The sequence below is a fragment of the Pseudonaja textilis genome, chromosome 2, assembly GCF_049901715.1.
Source record: "Pseudonaja textilis isolate UNSWEBS1 chromosome 2, rPseTex1.2, whole genome shotgun sequence".
Taxonomy (NCBI): domain Eukaryota; kingdom Metazoa; phylum Chordata; class Lepidosauria; order Squamata; family Elapidae; genus Pseudonaja; species Pseudonaja textilis.
The window spans coordinates 247,973,264-247,986,985 of NC_141991.1; the positions used below are offsets into that span (position 1 = coordinate 247,973,264).

At 42.6% G+C, this 13,722-nt stretch overlaps 1 protein-coding gene across 1 annotated transcript; it reads left to right on the plus strand.

Annotated features, from left to right (window-relative positions):
- The first annotated feature begins 2,221 nt into the window (after nucleotides 1-2,221).
- IER3IP1 (immediate early response 3 interacting protein 1) lies at nucleotides 2,222-12,441 on the plus strand. The gene is made up of 3 exons (XM_026714768.2): nucleotides 2,222-2,381; nucleotides 7,268-7,369; nucleotides 12,202-12,441. Exons 1-3 carry the CDS (start codon nucleotides 2,291-2,293, stop codon nucleotides 12,255-12,257), a joined length of 249 nt encoding a protein of 82 aa, XP_026570553.1. The 5' UTR covers nucleotides 2,222-2,290; the 3' UTR covers nucleotides 12,258-12,441.
- Nucleotides 12,442-13,722: the final 1,281 nt, after the last annotated feature.

A 13,722-nucleotide genomic window follows, 5' to 3' on the forward strand; every position in this document is an offset into this window, starting at 1 on the left:
CTTGTAGGTCAACTAGTCCAACCCCCTGCCCAAGCAGGAAACCCTACACCATTTCTGACAAATGACAGTCCAATCTTTTCTTTAAAGCTTCCAGTGCTGAAGCTCCCACAACTTCTGAAGGCAAGTTCTGTTCCATCGGTTGATTGTTCTCATTGTCAGAAAATTTCTCCTTATTTCTAGGTTGAATTTCTCCTTGATCAGTTTCAATTCATTATTCCTTGTCTGGCCTTCGGATGCCTTGGAAAGTAGCTTGATCCATTCCTCTCTGCGGAATTGCGATACTGTACATCAGAAATTAAACATTAGGTTGGGGTGTATAACTAGATTATATAAATAGTGTTTTCATTCAAGACTGAAATGACAAGGCTCAAATTATTCCACTTGGACACAAGATGTTAAAGTCCAGCTCGCTGGAGAAGTCCGTAACGTTAGGAAAGGTGGAAGGCAAGAGCAGAGGACAACCACCAGCAAGAAAGGTGATGGGTACACCCTTGGAATACCTGAAGGACTATGTTAGGAACAGATCATCATGGAGAAAATCTATCTAGGTGGTCTATAGGAGCTGGCACTGATTTCAAAAGCACATATCTAATCTGTCAATCAATGCAAGGACCCAATTTCCTTTGAAGAGTCCATAAAGCCGGGAATGCTGGAAGAGAGGAGAAGGACAACCAGGACCACAGTGGATGAACTCAATTGTAATGGTGATGGGTGCACCATTGGAAGACTTGAAGGACTGGGTTAGAGACAGATCAACATGGAAAAAAATCTATGACCCAGAGGAGCTGACACTGACTTAAATAGCACATATGTACTCTGCCAATCAATATGCAATATAGACCTCTCAATATCCCTTTGAGAGGTCTATATTGCTGTGAAAGTGGAAGAAAAGAGAAGAAGATGACCAGCAACAAGATGGATGGACTTGGTTATAGATGATGGGCCACACCATTGGAAGACCAGAAGGACCAAGTTAGGAACAGATCATCATGGAAAAAAATCGGTGTAATCTGCCAGTACAAGGAACCAATTTTCTTTGAGAAGTTCATAATGCTGGGGAAAGTGGAAAGAAAGAGAAGACAACCTAAGGTGGATTGATTGTCATAAGTGATGGGTGCATCATTAGAGGATTTGAAGGACCAGGTGAAGAGGGATGGAGAAAACTCATCTTTGCCAATCACTAAGAGTCAGCAATAACTTTTTAGCAGATAAGGAAGCATTTCTATGTTTCTACAAAATGCTAAACCAGGATAATAGAGTCGCTCGATGTCTATGGAGATTCTAAGTCATCCAGGACATGAGTTGTCCAGAAGTGGTTTAGAGGCACTGGACTTTCTCTGGTTTTTTCTTGAGAGCGTGCCGCCTCATCTGAAGAAGCTGAAGAAGCTTCTTGGATGAGAAGCGAAATGTCTTCAAAGAAAAACCAGGAAGTCCAGTTGCCTCTTGAAAAACCACCTTTGGGACGGCTTAATAGAGGTTTTTTAAAGGTAGGACATCTTATTGCCGGGGTAATTTATGGTTGGTTATCTTGTCCAAATCCAGAAAGTGGAATAAGGTTCAAACAAACGTAATTAAGGCTTCAAGGGAGCCTTTTAATCAAATAGGTAGCACTGCTGCTGCAAACACCCCAAGTGGCCACCAGGGGCAGCTCAGAGAGAGAGAGAGGGTAAGAAAACCAGCGCTGCTGCCCCCTGGCGGCCACCCAGATTATTGCAGGGCAGGGCACCGAAGTTTTTGGGTATTTTACCTCAAAGTTAAACATTCCCAACTTTCAAAAGGCAGGATAAACGTCTAAATATAAAGTTCCCCCCAGCCTTGCAGAGGAAACATTCTTGGACAAAGGACCCCACGAGCCCTTTCGCTCGTTTTATGAGGTAGAAGCCGAGCTTCAACTCATCCTAACGTTCTCCTGAGGGGTGAGAAGCGACAGAAACGAGGATCCTGGTTGTTGGGGGGAAACAATAAGCTGACTCTGTAAAGCGCTTCGAGGGAGCCGTAAAGCACCGCGAAGCCCTATGAAAGTGCGCTATTGCTATTCTCGTCCACCGTCGCCCGAGGGCGACAGATTGAAGAAGGGAGGGAAGCTGCAGGCTTAAGGCCCCCGCCGGCCCCGCCCTCTCTATTTCTCTCCTCTCGCGCGCGCATGGGAAGTGGGGGCGTGGCTCTCACGGGCCGCCCCCCCCCCACCTCAGTGACGTTCCGTCCGCCCTGCCTCCGCCACGTTCCGGGCGCGCTCCGCGCGTGCGCAGAGGCTCAGCCGGGTGACGGCGGCGGCGCTGGCGCTGCCGGAATGGCGTTCACGCTGTATTCGTTGCTGCAGGCCGCGCTGCTCTTCGTCAACGCCATCGCGGTGCTGCACGAGGAGCGCTTCCTCCGCAGGAGTGAGTCAGCCGCAACCCCCCTGGAAGGGGAGGGAAGGGGGTGTCCCCATCTCTGGGTCCCGGGCGGGGCGGGCTGATGGAGGAAATACAGGTAGTCCTCGAGTTACGACCACGATGGAGCGCGCGCGCGCGCGCCCCCTCAAGTTTATGTAGCCAAGTGAGACCTGTGTCTCGTCCCATTTTGCGACCTTCCTTGACACGGTTGTTAAGTGAATCGTCGCAGTTGTGTAGTCAGTCAACACAGTTGGTAAAGGGAAGTCTGGCTCCCCCATTGACTTGGCCAGTCAGGAAGGTCACAAAAGGGGATTCCGTGAGCTGCGACCGTCGTAAATATGAGTCAACGGCCAAGGGTGCTGAATTTGGATGGTGTGACTGGGGATGCTGCCAAAGTGTGAAAAACGGTCATAAGTCACTATTATTGTTATTGTTATTAAATCTTCTGTGAGATTCACAGCCTTTGGGGCTGGTTGGTAGCTCAACCAAGGACCTAGGAACTGTTAAAGTAGCGTCAGAGGATATAAGCTGTTCCAAATAGGGTGATTTTTTTGTAGAATCAGGGTATTCAAGTCTGATAAATTCAGAATTTCCAAATAGCGAGGCATCCCTTTAGGTATTGCTCCAATTACAATTGGGATAACACACAATTTCTTTTCCAAACTCGCTCAACTTCAGTTTGTAAGTCCCAATACTTTGTGATTTTTTTCTTGCTGGTTGTCTTCAGTTCGTGCATCACCAGGTATTGCAATGTCAATGAACCAACCCTTTTTCTTTTCAACTATTGTTACGTCAGGTGTGCTGTGGGCCAAGTGCTTGTCCGTCTGAATTCTGAAGTCCCACAAGATCTCCAGAACCTTCTCAATCTGATGATCCCAGTAGTTGTTGCTATACTCAAATCCAAACTTTTGGCACAGTTTCCAGTGAATGATTTTTAGCAACTTGGTTATGGTGTTCTAGGTAGTCAGTTTGTAAAATGTTGCTGCACCCACTGATTAAATGGTCAACTGTTTCATCACCCTCATTATTATTAGTCACAAAAAACAACAGCACATGAGATAACTATGCTGGGTTTCGTATCACAAACCACTAGTCGAACACTTCCCAAGCCTTTAGGACTGCGTGATGTATCGGCAGGTTATACAAGCAGATCCCAGTAAGGGATTAACCTGGGCAATGACCGAGCCAGTATAGGCTTCGTTTGGTTGTGTTTCACCATGATTCATTAATTTGCATGGGTTGTTGGGCGCACTCATCTCTGCTCCTCAGCTGAGATTTCTCTGGCATGGTCGAACCTGCTGGTAGTTTACACTACCGCCAGCGCGCTCTCAGCTTCATTGGAGCAGTTAAGCCCCCCGCCACGTCAAGATGGCACCCCATGGGATTATTATGATTATATGATTATGATTTTCTCAGGGCCGTTGTAATTTTGAACGGTCACTGAATGAAATCTGGTAAGTAGAAGGCTACCTGGGTTGGAGAATAGTTGTAGCTCCAGGGTTGGAATGGAGCGTGGTGTCTACTGAAGATGTTACCTAGTTAAGATAAATGAAACATCTGCAAGAAAGCTCAGAAAGCACCAAGGACCCCTCATGTCAACCCTGAGCTATAAATATTCTCCTTGATTGATGCAGATACAGATTAACAGAGTTGGAAGGGACCTTGTAGGTCATCTACTCCAACCCTTTGCCCAGGCAGACCCTACACCAAAACTGACTAATGGTAGTCCAATCTCTTCTTGAAAGCTTCTGGTGATGAAGCTCCCACAACTTTTGAAGGCAACATCTGTTCAATGGGTTGAATGTTGGTAATGAAATGTCTGCAAGCAAACAGCCAAGTTTAGAGAGCATCAAATATAGAATTTGTCAATGGCACCTTCCCATAATTACATAATTATGTATTAGGGTGCTGCAAGACTGATTTATTCATTAATTCAATCAGTCAGAATGGAGTCGTCGTCTAGTCCAGCCCCCTGCTCAAGCTTAAATTTATTTTTCTTCTGTTTATATAGCTGCCCATTTTCTGAAAAAGGTGACTGTAGGTGTGGGGCACAATAAAAAATAAATCATAAATCTCCAGCTTTGCTTTTTTTACCAGTAGCTTTTACAGATACTCCATGACTCTTACACGGTTTAATTGCCTTTCGAAGTTACTGCCATATGGAAAAAAGTGACCTAAGACCATTTTCCAGACTTACAACTGTTGCAGCATCTCCATGGCCACATGATCAAAATTCAGACTCTTTGCAACTGACTCGTATTTATGACGGTTGCAGCATTCCAGGATCCTGTGATCCGTATCACCCATCCCCTCCCACTTGTGACTGTACGACTGTAACTTTGTCGCTTGCATCCTTACGATTTATATTGACTGTTTCCTAGTATTATTCGATTGCTTATTGTACCCTATGACTGTCATTAAGTGTTGTACCTGATGATTCTTGACTCTTGACGAATGTATCTTTTCTTTTATGGACACTGAGAGCATTTGCACCAAGACAAATTCCTTGTGTGTCCAATCACACTTGGCCAATAAAGAATTCTATTCTATTCTATTCTATTCTATTCTATTCTATTCTATTCTATTCTATTCTATTCTATTCCCTTTTGCAAACTTCTGACAAGCAAAGTCGATAGGGATGCCAGATTTAGCTAACCATCTTCCTAACTTAACAACTGTATGCGGGTATATGCATAATGCTTATCCTTTGAGAGTGGAATTGCAGCAAAATTTCATTTTAACATACGCTGATTAATATACATTTAAAGTGACAAAGCTCTATTCTAACTGCTGTGATTCACTTAAACTATGTCAAGAAAGGTCATAAAATGGGGCGAAATTCACTCAACTGTCTTGCTTAACAGCAGAAATGTTGGGCTCAATAAATTGAGGATTACCTGTATTAATTAAGAATTCTTAGCACTTAAGATGATTCCTAGTAGGGTAATGAAACAACTACCAGAAAACTACCAAGGAGTCCACAGTTTCACCCTGAGCTGCAAATATTCCCTTCTGTTGGTGCGAGCTACAAGGTTGTGCAAACCAAATGTTGTGCAAACTGCTGAACTGTTTGCTAACTGTCTCTAACTACTACACTTGTGATTTCTGAACTTTCAGGTGGCCAAGCAACCAAATTTTGACCCCGTGACGGGTTCTGTAATAACTGTGTGAGAACCAGTTGTAAATCACTTTTTTCCCCGCTGTAACTAAATGAAGGATTTGTAAGTCATGGAATACTTATGTTTGCTAGTTCCCACAAACACATAGTCCTCGAATTAACAACAGTTAATTTAGTGACCGTTCAAAGTTACAACAGCACTGAAAAAAGTGTCTTACAACTGTTTTTCACACTTACGATGGTTCCAGCATCCCCATGGCCCTGTGATCAAAATCCAGCCACTTGACTCATATTTATGATGGTTTCTCTATCTTGGGGCCATGTGAACTATCTTTGGTGACCTTCTGACAAGTCAAATAAATGGAGCAGCCAGATTCACTGAGCAGCTATGTTGCCAGCTTAACAGCTGCAATGATTCACTTAACAAATGTTGCAAAAAAGGTCGTAACATGGGACAAAACCCACTTGAACAAATGTCTCACTTAGCAACAGAAATGTTGGTCTCAATTGCGGTCGTAAGTCAAATGCTACCTGAACCTTTACGTTTGTAGTCAAGCTCAGCTCCCATCCATTTTCTCAGATGCTGTGGAGATGTGGTAGAACTGGATTCCATGTGATACTATTGAGTGGTGGTGATGGCTGTGACCTAAGTCTGGAGGCTTCTCAAGAGCTCCAAACCATGAAAAGAGATCTTTATTGGTCTTTCCACCTTTGTTACTGAAGGAATACTAAAATAAGAATAGAATAGGAATGGAACAGAGGATGGGATGGGATAGGGAACAATGCGGAAGAGAATAGAGAATAGAATATAGAATAGAATAGAATAGAATAGAATAGAATAGAATAGAATAGAATAGAATAGAATAGAAGAATAGAATAGAATACAGACAATAGAGAAGAGAGAATGCAGAATAGAATAGAATAGAACAGAAACAGAACAGAATACAGAACAGAACAGAACAGAATAGAATAGAATAGAAGGATTGGATTGGATTGGATTGGATTGGATTGGATTGGATTGGATTGGATTGGATTGGATTGGATTGGATTGGATTCTTTATTGACCAAGTTCGATCGAATACACAAGGAATTTGTCTCCAGTGCATAAGCTTACAGTGTACATATAAACAGCAAGTAATAGATCGTCATAGGTCATAATCCTAGTTACAATCATTAATCATGAAGTTACAAATAACAATTGATAGGAGAAGATAGTAGGAAATCTGAGAAGATGAGAAAAGATTTGAAAAGAGACAGTGCTGTGGGAATGAAGTATTATTAAATAAATAGTGTTTTGGTATAGAATTTTAAGCTCTAAAAACTAGCATTCTTTAGAATACCAAAATTCTGAAGTAACGTCATATATATTCTAGCAATCACTACTACTCTGTTTGAGATTTAAGAACTTTCTCATACTTATCAGATTTAAACAGTGGTGCTTCTCAATAACGATGGGATCATTTAGTATTTTAATTTTCTCTGATCAGTTTTCCAAGGAAAACTAATTTTCTGCTGCTTTTCTGATTCCTGGAAATTCTGCTCTTTGGCCATTATGAATGTTCTGGTTCATTTTATGTGCTTATTTCCGCTCATTTTGTTCATTCCTTTAATGTTTAAAGAAAGAATTAGGAATTTCTCTTATTCATTAGGTTTGAGTTTGAAACGGGCCTTTCTTTCTAAGAGAAATGATTGATTTGTATTATTATTGATTTGTATTGTTATTGATTGTTTACCTTACGTTCGCTTTAACCAAAAATAAAACTTTTCCATACAGTTGGCTGGGGAACCGATCAGGGTATCGGAGGATTTGGGGAAGAGCCTGGAATTAAAGGGCAGTTAATGAATCTAATCCGATCTGTACGGACGGTTATGAGAGGTAAGATTGACATAATATTATTGGTACGAAACAGTTGGGAATTAATTGAATTCTTTATTGTCATTGTACCTATATACACCAGAGGTGCTATTCGACCAGTTCACACCTATTGGGGAGAACTGGTAGTGGTTATTTGGCATGGGTCGCCGAACCGGTTGCAATCCCTGGCTGGGCACGCCCCCCACCCGGTCACCCGGTGGCTCACTTGCGATCGCTCTCCTAGCTTTCCGTTCCCCACGTCCTCTTTCTCCCCGGGGAAAAGGAAGAAAGGCATGGACGCTGCAAGTATCACTTTCCCCGTGTGAGTTAAAGTGTCGGGAGTGAGAAGGAGTGCGGTCTGACAGAGAGGGTGGGGGTGAATCGAGCCTTGGAGCACTTTTGCAAGTAAAAGAATCCACTCAAGCCTTGGAGAAATTTAAAGGAGCTGCTTCCAAAATGCTTGTCTGTTAAGTGCTGTGTGTGTGTGAGAGAGAGAGAGAGGGAAAGAAAAAGAAGGAAAAGGAAAGAAAGAAAGGAAAGAAAGATGAAGGTAGAGAAAGAAAGAAAAAAATAGGAAGAGAGAGAGAGATAAAAAAAACTCTGTGCTATTATTTTTAATTGTTCCATTATTTAGCATGTGTTAATATTTTACACAGTCCCTACACCTAGAGTGATTTTTCTGCCTTTCTTTTGCCCAGGGCTACCACATATTTTTCAGGGTTTACATGCATTCATTGTCAATAGTCCAGAGCATAAAATACACATGTGTTTAACAAGAGTTGAAAGGGAACTTGGAGGTCTTCTAGTCCAACCCCCACCTCAGGCAAGAAAACTGAGGATGCCAAACTCTGAGTAAAAATCCTGGGAAAGGTGTCAGAATAATACTTAGAAAGGGCCTTGGTGTGAACCCTATACCATTTCAGAGAAATGGCTATCAAGTCTTTTCTTAAAAACTTCCAGTGATGAGCACCCAGAACTTCTGGAGACAGGCAGTTCCACTGGTTAGTTGTTCTCACTGTCAGGAAGTTTCTCCTTAGTTTTAAGTTGCTTCTCTGTTCAGTTTCCATCCATTGCTTCTTGTTTGCATTCTGTTTCTTTGGAAAATACATTGCCCCGCTTCTTTCTGGCAGCCCCTTAAAAGCCTGTTGCCTATCACACTCTTGAGTAAAGCATGTGAGCCATTTCCTCCTTTCAGTGGTCCATGAAAGTACATCTATAGTATGCAAATAATAAAGTAAAAAAAGGTGAACAACATTTTTACAGAACTATAGATAAGTTATGGCTGGGTGACAAAGAATGCCTGGGAGGGGAGGGGCCAGGTGAGGCACCCCTTGATGTGAGTGACATTGAGTTGGCCACTCCTACCCAGTCACATGACCACCAAGCACGCCCACCCAGGCACATGACCACAAGCCACGCCCACCAAATAAGCCACGCACACAGAACCGGTAGTAAAAAAAATTTGAATTCCACCACGGATATACACAATATACACATACAATGAAATTCACGTAACACCCAGAGACCAGACCCAACACGCACACACATATGACAATCCTCAAACACCTCCCCCCCCCGGCCAAAATTCCCTGCCCCCTAAAAACACACAAGCATCCACACAACACACCAAGTAATACTGTCCAACAGCTCGCTGATGGTGGTCCTTATGTTCATTGTTAAGTGCAATTATAGCTCTGGGATAAAAAAAAATGTTCAGAAAACATGTAGTCCAAGTTTTAATTGTTCCGTATCTTCTGCCAGAAAGCAACGGCTCATAAAGTTTGTAAGCAGGATGGGAAGAGTCTCTGAGAATGTTGTGCAACTTTCTCAAACAGAAAGATGCGAAGATGTTGTCCAGGGCTGGTAGCTGGAGCCCGATTATATTCTGGGCAGTTTTAATGATTTTCTGTAGAGCTTTTTTGTCCACTACAGAGCTGCTCCCATACCATGCAAGAATGCCGTATGTCAGGACACTCTCAATGGTGCTGTCATGCCCTTGTTGGAGTCTGATTCTGAGGAGGAGGTTGAGCAGCTGACAAGGAGTGGCAGTGTGGCTCCGGTGGCTGTGGAAGAAATGGGGGAAGGGCAGAGTCCAGCTGGGCATTCAGAGGAAGACCCAGAGCCACCTCCTCTTCATCCTAGGGCACGCAGGGAGGAACGGAGAAGGGAGCAACATGGCTTACGGGAGAGAAAAAGGCCCTGATCTCTTTCATTAGCTGCAGCTGGGAGAACAGGATATAAGAGGGGCGTTTGCACACAGCTCTTTGCTGGAAGCAAAGCGTGCATTATCTTTGTCGAGGCTTATCTGGGTTTTGGCGGCCTCCCAACTGTGGATGCTGCGTTATCCTGTAGAAGTCTGCAATTTATCATCCTAGCCTGTCGTGTTAATTACTTCAGTGTGATTTGTGTTGGGTTTTTTTATTTCTAATTATCTTTACTTTGGTTTCGGACTGCATTTCTGCAGTTCGTAGACTGTTTTTTGAGGAGTTTGATATCCAGCTGAGGATAACTGGACATTGAGGGCCAAGTTGGAGGCATTAAAGGGAATTTATTCTGCTTTTCTGACTTTGTTATTTTTGTGTCACGCCCTGGGTCATCACAGGTTCTGCGGTAGTAGGACAGAAGTACAGATAGTCCACAACTTACAGCCATTCATTCAGTGACCATTCAAAGTTACAACGGCACTGAGAAATTCCTTCCAGCATCCCCAGGATCACGTGATCACAATTGCGATGCTTGGCCACCAGTTCATATTTATGACAGTCTCAGTGTCCTGGGGTCATGTGGTCACCTTTGGCGACCTTTTGACCAAGCACAAATCAATTGTGGAAAACAGATTCACTTAACAACGGGGGCAAAATTCACTTAAACACTTAGCAACAGAAATGTGGGGTTCAGTGGTGGTTGTATGTCGAGGACTAGTTACAACTTTTTGCTTCTTTGAATCAGTCTTGGCTCCTTGGAAAGGCAGGCCAGGACAAATCCATGCAACTTTCATAGTAGTATTTTTCTTTTCTTTTTTAATTGTTTGCTTTTGCTTTCTTCCTGGGCTGAGAGAGGAGGGTTGGCCCCCAAGATCAGTCAGCGAGCCTCACCCCCTAAGGCAGGACTAGAACTCACATCTTCCTAATTCCAGCCCCAAGTGTCTTTAACAACGACACCAAACTGGCTTTTCCCCAGACAACTCGGTATTAACTAAATGTTAATGCTCTCCTCACATTTACCAGGCTAATTTCAAACTGCTGTACATTAATGGCACATTTGATTGCACGAATGCATCTATTCTTGTGACAACTTGCATCTAATGACCTGTTCCATTCCTAAGACCCGAGCAGGTCATTAGCAAAAGATGTTATTATTCATAAGGTCTGCACGCTTTTTTTAGAAGAAATTTAGCGGAGCATCATTGCTTCCCTGTTTCCAGATCTCTAAATTTTAGTCTAAGAGCTCTCCTTTTTCTCAAAAGGAAAAGATTCTCTATGTTAAGAATCTATTTTAATGAGTTATTTATTCTAGCACGAAGTGAACATAAGAATGTTGTATTTAGTCAGCTTTCAGCTGCTACTCAAAAAGTACGACTTACTTTTAATATAAGTGCATCACAATGCAGAGTGTGATATTATATACCACAATAATAGTAGAATGGTGCAATGAAGCCAAAGGTTCTGGAGGCAACTGGACTTTCTTTGTTTTTCCTTCAAGACGTTTCCTTTCTCAACCAAGAAGCTCAGTTCTGAACTGAAGAAGCTTCTTGGATGAGAAGGAAAACTCCTGCAATTGGCGGGTGGGAAATCCAGTTGTCTCTTGAAGAAGTATTTTTTGGGACAACCATGACTTGGGTGACTGAGAATCTCCATAGACATTTAGCTGAGCGCTAAACTTTTCAAAATAGGAAAACTATTCTTCAACCTTGAAACATGTTCCTGGTACTTTTAGCAGCTGTTGCCTTTTTTGTCGTTGTTTACATGATTTAACTCCCATTAAGCTGGGTATTGTATGTTGTAAAAAGCAAGAAAGAATGTAAACACTCATAAAATATTTCTATGGTCTTTTTAGAATTGCCAACAGAAAGGGAGGGGGGAGCAGTGCAGCAGCTTGCAAACCGAAACCGCATTCCATAAATGTTTTCAAAGATAGTAACTAGGTGACCGAAGTTTGTGCTGCGCAAAATTCTAACTGGAGATCATGATTGATGACTCTTGGCTATGGAGGTGTCCCATTGGAGAATGGGAATTACGATACACCCAGGGGGTGGGGGGAAAACCAGGGTCAAGGGTGACAATGAATGATGTGCTTCAGAGTTGGCTACACCCAGGCAGTGCTGGCATGTTTACTCCTAATAAATCCTTTTGAAGTTTTGGGAGTTTGGCTCGAGACTCATGGTTTAAATGGGGGTAACTGCCAGAATCCTGATAGCTAGCCGACTCTGAGACACCATAACTGGTACAGATATGTTAGAGACACGGATACAGGATCTAACAACCGTCCTTAGCTGTTCAAGTTAAAGCACTGAAAAGTTAAGGCCAGTCCTCAACTTAGCAACCATCCATAACTTCCCCACGGTGAGATGATCAAAATCCAGGCACTTGTCCTGTATTCACAATGGTTGCAGCATCACAGGGTCAAAAACAATTTAGAAATAATTTTTTGTGAAGTGAACTTTGTCGTGGAGCGTTTCATTAAAGTATTATTCTTGTCCTAGTTAAGTTTTGTTCTGAAAAATTATCAAAACCACAAAGGGATGGAGAAAGAGAAACGATGTTTTTCCTCCCCTTAGCTATTCTTTTGAGTTCAACGCAATAGGCTGTTGTTTGAAATGATGCTTTTCTTCCTTTTTGTTTTTTTTTTCCCAGTGCCATTAATTGGAGTGAACGCCGTGACAATTGTGCTGTTGTTATTATTTGGTTGAAATTGTCTTCGGAAAATCTTGGATAGCGTCTAAAGCAAACAGACTGCAGACCGATTTGCACGTGGGATCCAATCTGAGGGAACTGCTGAAGAAGCCGCATATATGTCTCAATAAAGATGCAGTTTATATTTATTGTATTGCTTAATATGCACTCCGTTTCATTAAATCCAATGATTAAATTGAACCAGTTTTTTTTCCCCTCTACGTATTGTGGCAGTAGTCTAAAGGTGCTATTCTTTCATTCCTTTAAGCTTAGGGCTGAACATTCAGTCACTGAGGATTTCCCCCTTCCCAAAATGATTTATTGTTGGTTTATATATATACTAGCTCTATATCCGTGCTTCGCTACGAAACTATGTGGTTGGGCTTAGTTTTGGGGGAGGCAAATAAGTGGGGGGAAATTCTGCCTCTGCCTACCAGCATCCATCGGTATTCATCTGGCTAGCGTCCTGTCAGTGTGTGAGAGAGTTGAGGGCTGTTTGGAAACCGAAACATGGAAACTGAAACAGTATTTGCTATGTGAGCAAGAAGGAGACAGCAAGGAGCCTGGGCGTGGCTTAGCTCAACTGTTCTGTACTAAAGCTGCTTTCTAAACCGAAACTGAAACTCCTCTGCTTGGGTTTTGCATTTGGAAGAGATTTCTTTCCAGGTGGGGAAGGGGAGTAGAACTCCTTAGCATCAGAGCGTGTTAATAATAATAATAATATAGGAAATACTAATGCTCTGATGGTCATTTCGAAAATTCCTCAGTGAGCACCTGGAAGCCAAGAGGAACGTACGTGCCGAATTTCAAGTTTCTAGGCTTTACGGTTCTGGAGATTTTGTGACCCATTCCCCGCTGTCCAGTTAGAGCTGAAGATTGGATGAGAAATGAAACATCCTTAAAAGGAAAAAAATCGAAGTCCAGTTGCCTCCTGAAAAAAGCACCTTTGAAGAAACTGTGACCTGGATGACTGAGAATCTCTCTACATGTTTACAATGGTTTGCAGCATCCTGTAACTGAAAAACAGTCGTAAGTCACATTTTTCAGTGCCGTTGTAACTTTGAACAGTCACTAAATACTTGCAAGCCAAGTATTTCATAGAGGATGAGATCAGGATCCTACTGATCTCACCTAAATCCCAATTCAGCTTCCACTACCCAGCTTTGCCCCTCAATCAACTCCCTGCAACCACTATATTCCTTTAACTCGGAGGGATTTTCTTCTTTCTCACCGCCTCTGGATTTGCACAAAACAAAACATCAGGTCCAGGAGAGCCCAGCAGGTTCATATTGTACAGCACGATAAGTTGGGTTCAATTTAGTGCAGTGTTAGGAAGGAAGATGCGAGGCACGGCACAGCTGGTCTCAGGAAGTTGGATAATGCACTGTCAACAATTCTTTTTTATCAGTTTAGAAGTGCCCTGTCTAAATAGAAATTACGTTGGCAGAGTTTCAAACACTCAGTAAAGAACAAAACTCTTAA